General features: G+C 37.7%; 1 protein-coding gene across 1 annotated transcript; it reads right to left on the reverse strand.

Moving 5' to 3' along the window:
* Positions 1–1,604: 1,604 nt before the first annotated feature.
* LOC306888437 (secretory carrier-associated membrane protein 5-like) lies at positions 1,605–8,897 on the reverse strand. The gene is made up of 7 exons (XM_079446737.1): positions 8,681–8,897; positions 7,900–7,934; positions 7,647–7,766; positions 5,837–5,993; positions 4,650–4,751; positions 4,452–4,569; positions 1,605–3,231 (listed from the first exon to the last, which is right to left on the reverse strand). Exons 2-7 carry the CDS (start codon positions 7,904–7,906, stop codon positions 3,055–3,057), a joined length of 681 nt encoding a protein of 226 aa, XP_079302863.1. The 5' UTR covers positions 7,907–7,934; positions 8,681–8,897; the 3' UTR covers positions 1,605–3,054.
* Positions 8,898–14,330: the final 5,433 nt, after the last annotated feature.

Raw genomic sequence — 14,330 nt, forward strand, 5'->3', positions numbered from 1 at the left:
CTATAAACCCTTGTGCTTGTTAATCATAGATGCTTGGGCAAAGAATGAATGGCCAGAGATGGACTCAGGCTATACATCAGCCTGGGACCTACTCTTATGAAACAGAAGTGTGCTTAACTGTATTGAATTTGCACTTTTAGTGTACTTCAAATCTTAGCCAGTGTAATGATTTTAAAACGAAGTTTCAATGTAAAAACATACATACAGTTGCTTCAAAGCGGTAGAGATTTGAATATTTGTAGTTATTGTTAATAGTGTTGTTATCATCCACTAATACAGTAATTTAACTTGAATACTGTTCAGAATTACTGATTGTCCTTCTAATACAAGCAACAGAAGAGCAGTGTGGTGAGTATCACAGAGAAAAGGATATTCAGAGATCAACCCTAAAGCAAATCATCTGCACTCTACATGAATTTATACCTTTATTTATGTTCACTTATACAGGAAATACCGCCAACTGAGTTGCAATACAGATAAAACTAACATGTATATTCAATATTTGATTAGAAATAGTGTTGCATCAGTTCTTTTATGGCCATGTTCATTGTAGGCACGTTAAATGCTACTGGTAGGCAACTACAACAGTTATAAATGCACAAATGCACTAGGTTGTTATTCACAGAACTGTAACATATAAAGTGACATATATGTTTCATTATTATGTGTTTCCTTGGGAATCCAATCCATGACCTTGACCTTGCCTGCGTCATTTACCGGTTGATCTATTGGTGCACTAAACACTCGGGCCCTTTGCTGTCAGTAATATAATGTAGCAGAGCCCGGGTTTGAGATGATATAATAGTCAGTATGCACTGATATAAGGAACATGTTTCACTGTGATGGTGCTGACTTTATGGGTTATACTGTATAAAACAATTTGATTTAAGCTGGGGAATATGCTCATCTTCATTATCTCTGAGTTTTATTACGTCCTAGCGCAAATGGTGTCTCTTCATGCTAAAGCAGAGGACGTCGCTGATGTTTATGGCGGTGGGTAGTGCTGTTGTCTTCTGGGATGCTCCGTCTGTCAAACTCTAATGCGAATGATTCCATCATTGCTCTGTGCAGGGAGATACAAATGATGAGAAAGAAAGGGAGCATGAGACAAAGCCATTTATTGTCTTCAGCAATCTAATCTGGGGGCAGACACATGTCCATGCTGAAAAGGCGCCAGCTTAAATTTGCAAGTGAGAATCAAGTTATTAACCTGACTAAGTAGTGTTGTTGTCCATTTGTCCATTTGCAATCTGCAAGTCAGGGCTGTTGGGTGATGTGTGTCTGGGGAATCCCAGTCTGCAAAGAGAGGGAATGATAATCATATGGAAACATCTGAGCACAGAACAACACTGCGCCCTGCTGGACAAACACGCTTTTATACATGAAGCCCAACGAGCAAACAGGCTTACTTGTATTTCTTGCTGTCGGAACCCTTTATCCTTGCAGCATGCTGTATTTGAATGAGACTGAAGACATTTTTAACAATGTTAAACCAAATATAGTTTGGGTTTTTAGTAAAATAGACCTGATATAGTTACATAAAATGTTCTTGTCATGAAAATAGCCACAGAAGCTGCCATGGCATTAAAAACAAACAAGCAAATAGATGTTGGTGCTTTATTTAAATTCAAGTTATGAATCAGTAACATTTGTTTCATATGATATCACATGAAAAACAAATGTCTAAAATCAAAGGAAAGTTGGTGTCAATTCCCTTTTCACATACGGGTATAATAAAGTGCATTTCAAACAGGACTGCTTCATCTGCGTTCTTCAACATCCATGTTTAAGTGACAGAAAACTATTCAACACATACACATATCTCAAGTAAAACAAGTCTAAGACACACAAATAGACACATTTATTCTTTGCATTCTTGATAAGTTGTGCGTACAGATGACAACGTTATCAAAAATGGGATCTGCGTAAACAAGTAAAAACACTGTATTATGTGCATGATATACTGTAACTGTTTTCAGATATTCACGTTTTTGTAGTTTACATGGAGATGGTAACGGTTTTCAGGCTTCTGAAATGCTGCTGTCGTGTAAATGAAGAGCAAAAACGTTTGCTGTTTTTAGTTGAAAACGGTGTCATGTCATTGACTGTATTACAGTAATCATCTAGTCATTTATGAATACTAAAATATTTTTAGAAATCATTTATTTAATTGAGATTGCACACATTTGAGCCGTTTCTAGAAGATCAAATCATTTAAAACTAGAATAACTAGAAAAATATATATATTCGCGACAAAAATGCATATAGATTTTTAGTAGTTTGTAATTAAAAGATACAAATGTTTCTATCGTTTTCATTTCACAGACAATTTCTAGCTGAATTGATATTTAAAAAAAGACATTAGGAATTCCCATGATATATTAAATATTGTATTACTGTAATTCCCATTACTAGAAATCACCTTTTTAAAATTCCCTGATATTTCCAACTTGTCCATGACCATGGGAACCCTGATTACAAATTTTAATCTACATAAACTCATTCATAATTTAATACAGTCACATAAGAGCAACCCAGCTAATAGGAACTGTTCTCAGAACTTCGTCTAACGTTGTGGCGAGGTTCTCTGAAAGTTATGAACAAACATCAGTAACATAAATACAATGTTCATTCAAAGTTACAGTATCTGGTCTTGAATAGTGTTCTCAAAACATTAGCACACAAATGTTATTTATACCTTATTCATTAGAATGTTTAATTTATGAAACATTTTAGTTTGACATTTATCTAATTTATTTAATTTTTCAGAATGTTCAGAGAACATTCAAATGTAACGTTCATGGAATGTTTGGAAAATGATACAATTAAACGTTCAAAAAAGTTTTAAAAACTGGATGTTTCGAATGTTCTCATAACTTAATAGGAACGTTAGAAAAACGTTCTCAGAACATATTTTACTTAGCTGGGAGTAAATGGGCCAAAATAGACAAAAACATTTACAAAAACTAAACATCCCAAGCATCACTTGGTTGGTTCCACGTGGTGTTTCCGGCTCGGCCTGTCTGCTCTGATGCCTGCTGGTTCGTGTGTGTTTCACAGGGTGTTGTCGTAGGAGGGAGTGGAGTAGGGTGGTGTCTGCGGCCCCTGCATCGCTCCACCCGCTGCGCTCAGAGCCGCCTGCTGGACGTGAGGGTTCTTCCAGGCGCCGGAGACCCACTCCTCCTGCGCTTTACTCACGCTGCCGCCGCTGCCGCGGTAGAAGTTATGAACCTGACAAACACAAGCAATACTCAATTTAAACCAGGATACTTTAAAAAGAGTACTTATTACAGAAACAACACCTTTAAAAGAATAAGTGTGAACTGAATTAATTCAGACTCTTCATTACATTTAGTTAAATGAAAATATAGTTTAAATTGAAATACATATTAAATACATTATTTCTACAAAATAATAATAATTAAAAATGAGTGTTTTTTTGACCCACTTAAGTAGGACTTCAGTACATCTTTATATGTAATTTCATAATTATTTATATTATCTTTGAAATATGTGACCCTGGACCACAAAACCAGTCATAAGGGTCGTGTTTTTTTTTTATTAAGTTACTGCTGAATTTACTGAGAAGCATTTATGATCAACTAAAATATACTTTTTCATGTGATTTCCATTGAAACTGGTACGTCATATTTATAATTACACATGTGCAATGATGAAGTTAAAGTTTAGTAGATTTAAAATGTATTAATGTAACATAAAACAATTTAAAATGTACTTTAAAAATAAATTGAAATAATTTCCAAGTACACATTTAAAGTGTATTTCATTGTTAAAAACAAAGTTTTTCAAATCAAAGCACACTACAAGTGCACATTTAATACAGCTACTTCTTTTTCAAAAGGCAAGCAGAGAATATCTTTATAATATAATAACTGAAATGCAATAAGATATAAACAAAACTTTTTAATTGCCAAGGCAGCATTTATCATTTTTATTTAATTTTACTTTACGTACTAAAATAACTAGGTATAACTGAAATAGCAAAAATAATGAATAAAAATATTATAGACATTTAAAAAAAAAAAAAGATAAAACAAAACAAGATTATTAAAATAAAATCAAATTATAAAATAATTAGAATAAACAATACAACCAATTCAACCTACATAAAAACAAATATTCAAAATATTTAACTATAATATTGTCTCAATCATACTAAAATAACACTGGTAGGTGGATTATCGCCCATTCTCATTGGCTTCCGCTTTTCAGGCACAAATACTAAGGTAAATTATTTATTTACTCTCGCATATCTAATTAACAAGCACTACATGCTCCAGCATCACATTTAATGACACGCCAGACAACAAAGCAGCCCCTCGTCTTCGATATACATGTCAGCTAAACGAGCTGTGACAGACGGGCCGACTGCGCAGGCAATGAGGCAAACCCAGGCCTGTCCCGCTTTAATAGATCAGAGAGGGACGCACCTTCGTGAGCACCACGAATGAGATGACAGCGACTGCGGTGAACATGAGGGTGGGGATTAACATGATGATGGAGGCAAAGATGCTCGTGCCAAAGAAGGAGATGGTGCCCAACCAGCCGCTGAAACACAGACATCAGACCAGAGTAGAAAACAGAGAAGAGTGTTCATTCGTTACACATAAATCTTAGCTTAATCTTACCAAACACCCCATCCTGGTATGCCAATGGCCTGAATTATAGCAATGAACAGCTGTGCCATGAAGACAAAGAAGAACGCCATGAAGTAGAATGAGCTGTCGGTCCTGAAAATAAAACAAACAAACCGTATAGTAAATGTGTAATGAACCCTTAATAATAATAATAATAATAACAACAACATTGTGAATTCAATATACATTTACTACATGATGATAAAAATGAAAAAATACTAATGCATTTCATAAAATACAAAATAGTATTAATAATAAATAATGATAAATATAATATTATTATTATGTAAAATTATTATTATTATTATAATAAAGAACAAAAACGACAATGGATTAATTATACATTTGCCATATTTTTATTATGAAAGTGGTATGAAGATGCTTATTATTATTATTACCATTATGAATACATTTAATAAAATAATAAATTGCTCTTTAATAATAATAATAGCAATGTTTCAAAAATTGAGCACTATATATACAGTACATATATATGTATATACACACACACACACATATATATATATATATATATATATTTGTACAAAATAAGAAAAATTTGGACATCTTCATCCTGCTCAAAAGTTTTCACCCCCCGGCTCTTAATGCACCATATTTCTCCTTCTGGAGCATCAGTGAATGTTTTAACTTTTTTTAATAGTCCCTCAATCATCCTCAGTGTGAAAAGATGAATCTCAAAATCATACGGTCACTGCTGGAAAGGGTTCAAATATGCAAAAGATGCTGGAAAACTGAATAATCTGCAGGACCTGGAGGGTTTTTCTGAAGAACAGTGCTCAGTTTAACTGTTCAGAACAAACAAGGGACTCATGAACAACCATCACAAAACAAAAAAACATCCAGGTAACCACACACAGTATTAAGGTTCACAAACTTTTGAATGGGGTTATTTTAAAAAATTCAGCTATTTTGATGTCTTGTGGATTAAATGTAAACATCTTTTATGTGTGATATTTTACAGAGGACAGTACTAAATAAAAAATAACATGCATTTTGTATGATCTCTCTTATTTTGTTAAAATTACTCACGTTTTCAGATTCTGCAAGGGGTTCACAAACTTTCAAGCAGCACTGTTTATATATATATATATATATATATATATATATAAACACCATATAAAAATATTCTGGTAATAAACAGGTGGACTGATACTCACTTAAAGGCATTGTAAATGGGTCTGAACCAACACACATAAGAGCAGGGGGTGAAGAGAACAACCCAGATGATGGACATGCCAAAGTTAGTCACTCCTCCACCTCCAAACATCCACGCCATACAGCCGAAGAAATTCACCAGCAGCGTCACTCCATACACTGGAACAACAGCAGACTATTAAACCATCACAAACCCACCCGGATATCTGCACAGATGGATCTGTGTGAGAGAGTCAGAGATTAGAGAAACCCTTCTGCTCCAGAGAGTACAAGAGAATAAAGCTCCTCCTTTCACCTTACACCACTTCAGAGAGAGAGAGAGAGAAAACACAGCTGTCAACAAACAGAGTAAATGCTTTATCAAGCAGAGTAACCTGAGGACCCACAATCCAGCATCTCAGCTACTGCACTGCATTTGAACAAAGCTTATGAATGTCATATAAACTGAAGACACACACTTACTGAACACAGAGCCAGAGCAGTTTAGCCAATAAATGCGTGTCAGCTGTTACATGCAGTCTACTCAATGACAAAACACAATTAACATACTGGTTCCATGCAATACAAACACATTTTAAATAACTGTAGGAATTTAAAGGGGAACAAATATGTTAAATTTATAATAATTGATGATGATGTTAATAATAACAACAACAATAATAATAATAAATATGTAGCATTTGTAGAAAAGCATGCCATTTCACTAAAAAACAACAAATAGAGGATACCTTTGGCAGGAACAGCTACAAGTAGGATCTACAGCAGGAGATGACAAATATTAATGTAAATACAGCACAGCCTGAGACGCTGTCGTTCACAGCAGTGTGTCTCTAATATATAGGCCAGTGTTTCTCAACGTTATTGGATCCACATCATTTTTGAAACCCCTCAGAACCAAATATGCTTACTGATTTCATTAGTGCAGTGAGCAAATAAAGTATACATCACCACTAGTTAGTAGGCTTACCCAGTCTGCAGCCGGATCAGTTATGTGCAAGATATACTGCAAAAGCTGAGCCAACAATTTTAGTTTTCTCAACTTGATGTTTTAAGTTCATACAACAAAAAGTTGAGAATCTCCTACAAAAATAAGTTGAGAGAACTCAAAAATCTGCTGAAGCTGGTTGCCTTAACATTTTAGGTTGGCTCAATTTTTCCTTTTTTTTTTTACAGTGTATATCAAAAATATGAACAAATAAACAAATACTTAATATATTTGTAATTGCATGTTTATAATGATAAAGTTAAAGTTTAGTACATTAAAATTGCATGTGCTTTAGTATTATCACAAAGTGCACTTTAAATGTACTTAAGTGTAGTTAAAGAAACAGTTATTAAAGTCACTCAGATGGCCTTTTATTTCATTAATATTATATTTTCTGGACATATATATTTTTTTTAAATATACTTTTAAGATTTGATGTACACTATAAGTTCACATTCAATACAATTAAGCACACTTCATCACAAGGAGAAGCTTAGGATAATTAGCAAGATAATATAATTTAGTAATATTTGCAGATTTTCAACATTATGGAGGTTATTTGTTACAAATTCTCACTGGTTTTTGATTGGCGTTTCAGGCAAAAGTACTTCAATAATTAAATATATGTAAAAATATACAAATACTTAATGAGATATTCTAATCTCAGACCTACATTGTTTTTAAAAGTTATTCCACGGACTCCATGCAATCACAGTTTGCACCACTAGGGGTCCGAGACAGAAAATGAGTCGATGTTTTCCCAGCAGAATCTCTGAATTAGACCTGATTGTTATTTTATGTTGGTTTGGTGTGTTTTCCAGACTCACAGATCCACAGGTGGTAGAGTCTCTTGCACATGGTCCGGTGCTGGTCAGGAATCTCCTCAAAGTCCTGATAGAAGCACGGCTTCAGAGGAATAAAGCCAGGCAGGGGAGGAAAGTTGTTTTCTACAGGACAAATATACAGAATCATGCATAAATGTAAAATGCACTTTGCTATTGTTTATACTTTTGTAATGAATGAATGAATTATTATTATTATTAAGAATATATTTGTTTAGTTTTGATTTAGGGTCCTTACCAGCCATTGGGAAATCTGTGAATCTATAAGTGAATCTATAAGTGAAGAACAGGCATATGATCAGCCCAATGCACATCCTGAACATTTACTGACCAACAGTAGGGCTTGTATGGGGCAAGTTGTCACAGAGTTTTAAACAATTACCTTTTTTATGCTCACAAGACTGCATTTACTTTATCACAGAAATAAAAAAGATATTCACATAGAAACAGCAATTTTAAATAGTAATAATATTACTGTTTTTACTGCATTTTGATCAAATAAATGCAGCCTTGTTGAGAAGACATTACAAAAGGTCTTAATGACTTCTAACCTGACACTGGTAATATAGCCTATGTTAACATGATAATAATAATCAAACAATCAAAAAAAGACCTTGAGGTACATATTAGCCTTAGTATGTGGGCATTTGAATATAGTCTCAGACAAACAGGAGTCAAAAAGATCTCTGGAATCGTGTTATGTTCAAAGTTGTGCTTAAAGCTATGAAACTTTGAACAGTCTTGAAGCTAATAGTGTTTAATGTCTGGATGTATGCAGGCTGTGTTAAGAGCTCCTGGATTAAGAGGCAGGATAGGCTTGAAGTGTCTGTTTTCTATACTGACACATTAAAATGTGCAACATTTATCCTCGGACTATTGTTTATATCCCTAATGCTGCATGTGTTTGTTTCTCGGCTATTTACTACAAACAGTGAGCAAATGAAATCCATCCATCATGTGAGCTCCAGCTAAACTCGAGCATTAACAGAGACTGAATGGAGGGGAAATAATCTCCTTACCTTCTCCTGCACACCGAGCAGCCTACAGTAACATGACTTCTAGTGCATACTTAAACACTCATTCAACCCAATCAAACACCAGCACAAACTAAAGGAAGCAGAGGCGCTCGTTTCTTCAGATTCTTTCTAGAGTTTGAAATAATCTTCATTGAGTTAACATTCCTCGCAGATACAGACGCATCAGTGACTACGCTGACGGATTTTAGCCAATAGGAGTGCAGTATTACGTTCTGAACACGCCCTCTTGCACCTCGTCGGCCAATCAGCGCGCTGGATGGCGGTTGCTCTCCGCGGTGCTGAAGTGGTTGTTGACTGACCTCATTATCATTATCAAGTATTTGAATATCAAGTATGTTCATACATATAAACGAATGCTTCTCCAAAATTCTACGTTTTTTTTTTAAGTTATGTATTTTAATACAATATTTTTCAAATAATAAATGCCCAACTAAAGACGAATCTCTTGGTTAAAAACAGATGCCTTCTGTTTCACATGCTTTCATCGGCAACAAAAATAAATGTGTGAATTATTAGATAAATTATTAAAATGATTAAAAGAGTTCTTCCTCTCTGTAAAAAGTAATGTTATATTAAATATGATGCTGTTTCTTTGTAATTATTTGTGAAATTTACTAGCAATTTCTGAGTGAAAATTGTTTCTATGATATTTTTCAGTGCTCGTGCATTGCATTGTTTTACCACTAAGTGGCAGAGTTTCTATGTCAAGTCATGTCTACTTTATCGCTTCATTTCTTAGTTCTGTCCTGCGTATAAATGCAAGGAGAGAGGATGAGGGTGGAGATTAATGCCTGATAACCAGTGCTGGAAGACCACCTGCTCTAGAACTGCTTCTGAAGATGATGCGAGGATACAGACCGGTGAGGAGATGCATTTGCATTGATTTTTATCAATTTATTTTCATTCAAAGTTTTAGTTTGAACAGTTAGCCTATTCTGTGAATATTATGGATGTTTTTTTATTTGTAATTTTATTTTTTATTTTTTTTCCCCACTGGAGAATAATTTGAACTTGCTTTTTTTTTTTTCATAATATTTAAAAACATCATCTCCTCAAATGTTAACATTTTCACAAACATGCGATTTAAAAAATGTTAAAACAAACTCGGATTACATCGGTTTTTAATTGTAGTTTTCATAACTACTGCAAAATACTGTATTGTACAGAAATAAGCCACTGACATTATTATTAAATTGCTGGTTTTTTTTTTTGTTTTTGTTTTTTATCCTTAGGAGAATAATGCTGTGATAGAAATGTTTCTTGCACAAATAACTTGTGCATGTTTTTATTTATTTATTTATTTAAAATTAGTTCATATATCACGGATTCCTGAGGTATCCCAAAAAAAGTAATTTTTTAACAAAGATCTGGAAGAAATAGTTCATTAATTGCACATTTTTATAGTTTGCTGTCAATGACAGATATGTCATATTCACATTCAGAGCAATGCATGGTTTATATATTAAACTGCAATATGGCTTTTTTATTCAAACCGTGGATCGTAGGATTACAGTAGCTTTACCTCAGGACACCCAGTGCTTCAGACACAACAAATCCTTTATAATGACTGGTCTGCTGCATTCATATTGTCTCAGAACTGATGAACAAACTTCTTTGTCTGTTTGGTCCCCCACAGACTCCCGTCTCCAACTCGACTCTGTCCTTCTGTGGCTCTGATAACTCCTCAGCGTATAAGGTTGATAATGGCCTGCTGAATAACGGCTGTTTTCTGGACGCTCTCGGTGTCGTCCCTCATGTCTTCTTGCTGTTTAGCACCTTCCCCATCCTCTTCATCGGTGAGATGCTTTCTAAGATTTCACAAATATTGTTACATTATTTGAGATACAAATATTATTCAAGTGCATTGAGAAAAACCACAGGAATACGCTTACAAATGATGTTTTCAAAAGGAGTTTTCACTGCGATGCCTTAGAATAGCAATTTTTTGGCATCTCGATGCCGAATCGCCACCTGCTCTGATCGAGCCAGAATCAACCAATCGTTGATGTAAAAGTGCGGGGTGAGAGTGCAAGGCCAACGAGAAGAACCCGATATTGGTAAGCTTTGCCCCCAAAAGCAAACCTCAGGAACCCCCCGTGAGAGGGAAGGATGGAGATGTGAAATATGCGTCCTTAGATCTATCGTGACAAACCAGTCCTCGGACTTGGCCTGAGACACGACCTGTTTGAGTGTAAGCACCCTGAACTTCAGTCACATGACTGAGCGGTTCAACTGACGCAGATCTACCATCCTTCTTTGGAACAATGAAGTACCGGCTGTAGAACCCGGGCTCTCTTCCGTGAGGAGGGACCACCTCGATGGCCTCCTTCCTCAAGAGAGTGTGTACTTCTTGTTCCATGATCAGAGCCTGCTGGAGGCCCACGCACGTGGGAATCACTCCGGTGAAAGGCGGTGGCGGAGCGCCAAACTGAATACAAAGGCCTTTCTCTACAGTACGCAGGACCCAATGAGATCCATTTGGCAGTAGTTTCCATGCTGCCTAAATGGTCTACTAAAGGAACCAGTCTCTTGAGACTGGCCTCTGATGTACTCAGAACTGCTGGCACCAGGAGCTCTAGAGACCCCCGCAGGGGAGGCAAGCTTCGCTACACTTCGGGGCGGAAGAGACTGAGAACTTGCTGGAGCCAGCTGCGCTCTGGAACCCCACCTTCTTGGCCGAGGACCGAGGACCCCTTAGACTTAAGAACGGTCCGCAGAGCCGGCTTAGCCTTAGAGGTCCCCGACCCAGAGCGTTTGCCACCACGGCCCCACCTCGGTGGGGTACGAGTAGCCACGCTCTGTTTTGTGCCTCTCTGAAGAGGGGCTGGCACGCGGCGAGGGAGAAACCGCTGAAACGCCGCCGCCTGTATACAGGCCTCTTGGTACCTGTCGACGACGAAAATAACAGCGTCGCCGAACAGGCCAGAAGGCGCAAGCGGGGCGTGCATGAGGAAGACCCTATCTTCTCCTTCATGTCAGATAGGGTCGATCACAGACAGCGTTTCTAGGAAGCTCAGAGATCAGCTTATATTCCAGTCAAATTGAGCCTCATCCCTCGTCCAGCTCTCTAAGCAGGTACGTCAGCTTGGTGCGCCTTTCTTTTTTTTTTCTTTTTTTTGTAACACTGCCATGATGTGCAGACACGCACCAGCCTGACCTGCAGCCGCGAGCCTTCAGAGACAACGCCACGCAAGGGGACAGATAGCTCGCGAGCGTCTGTTCCACCCGGGGCATCGCTCCGATATGAATGAGAATACATAATGCACGCGTCGTCTCGGCAACGCGCGCAGCAACAGCGAGCTCTCACTCAAAGGGGGAAGAACCGCACACGCGGGCTTCCACGAGCGAGAGCGCTAGATCTGGGGAATGCAGGAGGAGAAAGAGCGAACCCGTCTCCAACCCGTTCGCCAGATCCATCCAATCTCACTCTCCTCAGCAGCGGCGGGAATGCGAGATGTACAGCGGGGAGAAGCACAATCAGCCCCTTTTCTTTTTCTTTTAGAGCTGACTGCGCGCCATTCTCATTCATAATATGCTTGTGCAAACACTGTTTCATTGACGCGTCCACCTCCTCGGAGGAAGACAGGTCTAGGGAAGGGAAGAAGACAGGGGCTCGCCCGTCTTCATTCAACGCTAATGAAACTCACTCCTCTCTTTTTCTTTTTCAAAGAGAGCCTTCAGAGAGCAGGCATAAGCAATGAAAAAAGCTCACAAAACGGGCAGTCAGCTCCCTCGAGAGCTGAATCTGCGTGCTCTGCTCTCAAGCAGACCACACACAGACTGCGTGTATCCCAAGCAGTGATATAACACGTGCAGGGAGGAACACACAGCCCGTAATGCGATCTGCTATCGCCCCAGTGCTTGCACATATTGCTGGAGCCTATTTCAAGTGATTGTGCTATCTTTTTTCTTGGACAAACAACACTAAATAAGACTCACAACACAAATCGACAGACAGAGCAGCGGTTGCTGAATGACAAAAAGCAAACGCCGGCTCCACCGCACGTGCTTTTATGCTTCCCGGTCGGTGACGTCACCCGCCTATGACGTCTCGCCTATCCATTGGACAGATTACACTCTGGTTCAGAGCGTCACCTGGACCCTTCCTTCCAGAACACTGCCCTCCTTCACAAACCCCGCAGCACGACGAGGACACCAGATCAGATGTTTATTTTGGACACTTTATCCCCTTTGGACACTTTATTTTATTATTTCTGTTTAATAAAAGCCTCTCCGAGGCCTGACGCCACACCCACTGTGTCTGTAGTTTGCTCTTCCCACCACAATATATATATATATGAAGTTAATTGTTATTTGTATTGAGATAATAACAATTTGTATGTAGATAAAGCCCAATTGTCATCACAGAACAAATAAAAATAGACAATGATAGTCAGTTCAGTCCGTGTCGAGTGATTCTGCTATAATTCTCCACCAGGTTCAATCATTCCCGTCACCTCCACCTTTACATGCCGGCAGGACTCGGGATCCTGGCTGCCATCAAGTCCATCGTCTATCACCACAACATGGAGGTCTCTTCCCCAAGCTGCTTATAGGTACAAAAACAGACCCTGACAGCATGATTTCACACTGAACTGATGATCCCTGAGATAAACGCTGAACGTAGTGGAGCTGCGGTGACCAGACAGTATGCAAACAAGGGAAAAATATCTCAAAATATGCTCATGAAATATTTCTCTTCTTATCCAGCGTTGCTGATCTATTGGACTTTGGCCTTTATCACAAAAACCATTAAGTTTGTGAAGTATGACAATCACGGCATCGGTCTGAGGCAGATGTGTTTCTGCATCACAGGACTGCTGGCGCTTCTGTACGGCCTGCTGCTGGGAGTCGAGGTCAATGTGATAATGCGGAAGGTAAGTACAGGGTCAGAGGATTATTTATAGTCGGTGGGTTTGTGTAAAATAATGCATATCTGCCAAACAGAGAGTGGATTAATGGAGACAGTGTTTAAAGGGACAGTTCACCCAAACATGAAAGTCTGCCGTTAATTTACTCAGCCTCAGGCCATCCTAGATATAGGTGACTTTTTTCCTTCAGTAGAACAGTAAGGAAGATTTTTAGCTGAAACTGAAAAAAAACACATCAAGGAACAGAAAATTTATATATTGAGGTCTTATGAAGTGAAACAATCGGTCTTTGCGAGAAACTGAGCATTACTTACAGAATCATTACCATTATTTCCACTGGTGACATCAGAAATGTCATGCATAAAAATTGCATCTTTGATCATTTTATTGCACAATTGCAAGAAAAAAAATATTTATATAAAAACGTTATGTGAAGTGCATTTGCTAAAAATACTGAAAAAACGACCTAGTAACCATTCGCCTCCATGTCAGACAATAAATTAAGCCATATGGATGTAACAATTTATAAGCTCAAAGGGAATAGTATATAAATAATTACAATTAATTATGATTCATTACAATTATTTATATCAGCTGACAGTTATAACTGTAGCAGAAATAAATTGTCAAGAACTAATCTGTCTGTCCAGCGCACATTCAGTGTAATTCGTATCAACTCTAAGAAAGGATATTCCTTGGCCACAGGAAATACTGTCCTATTAATGCATTAGAGCATGTAGCGAGGGTCAAAATCATAAAGA

Source organism: Barbus barbus (assembly GCF_936440315.1).
Source record: "Barbus barbus genome assembly, chromosome: 22".
Lineage (NCBI taxonomy): Eukaryota > Metazoa > Chordata > Actinopteri > Cypriniformes > Cyprinidae > Barbus > Barbus barbus.

Excerpts from the sequence above, each read along its gene's own strand:
- LOC306888437 (XM_079446737.1), bottom strand. Across the intron at positions 5,994-7,646 it reads ACTCTACCACCTGTGGATCT|TGTATGGAGTGACGCTGCTG; the intron begins GTGAGTCTGGAA and ends CTGTTGTTCCAG. Across the intron at positions 4,570-4,649 it reads ATACCAGGATGGGGTGTTTG|CGGCTGGTTGGGCACCATCT; the intron begins GTAAGATTAAGC and ends TCTGTGTTTCAG.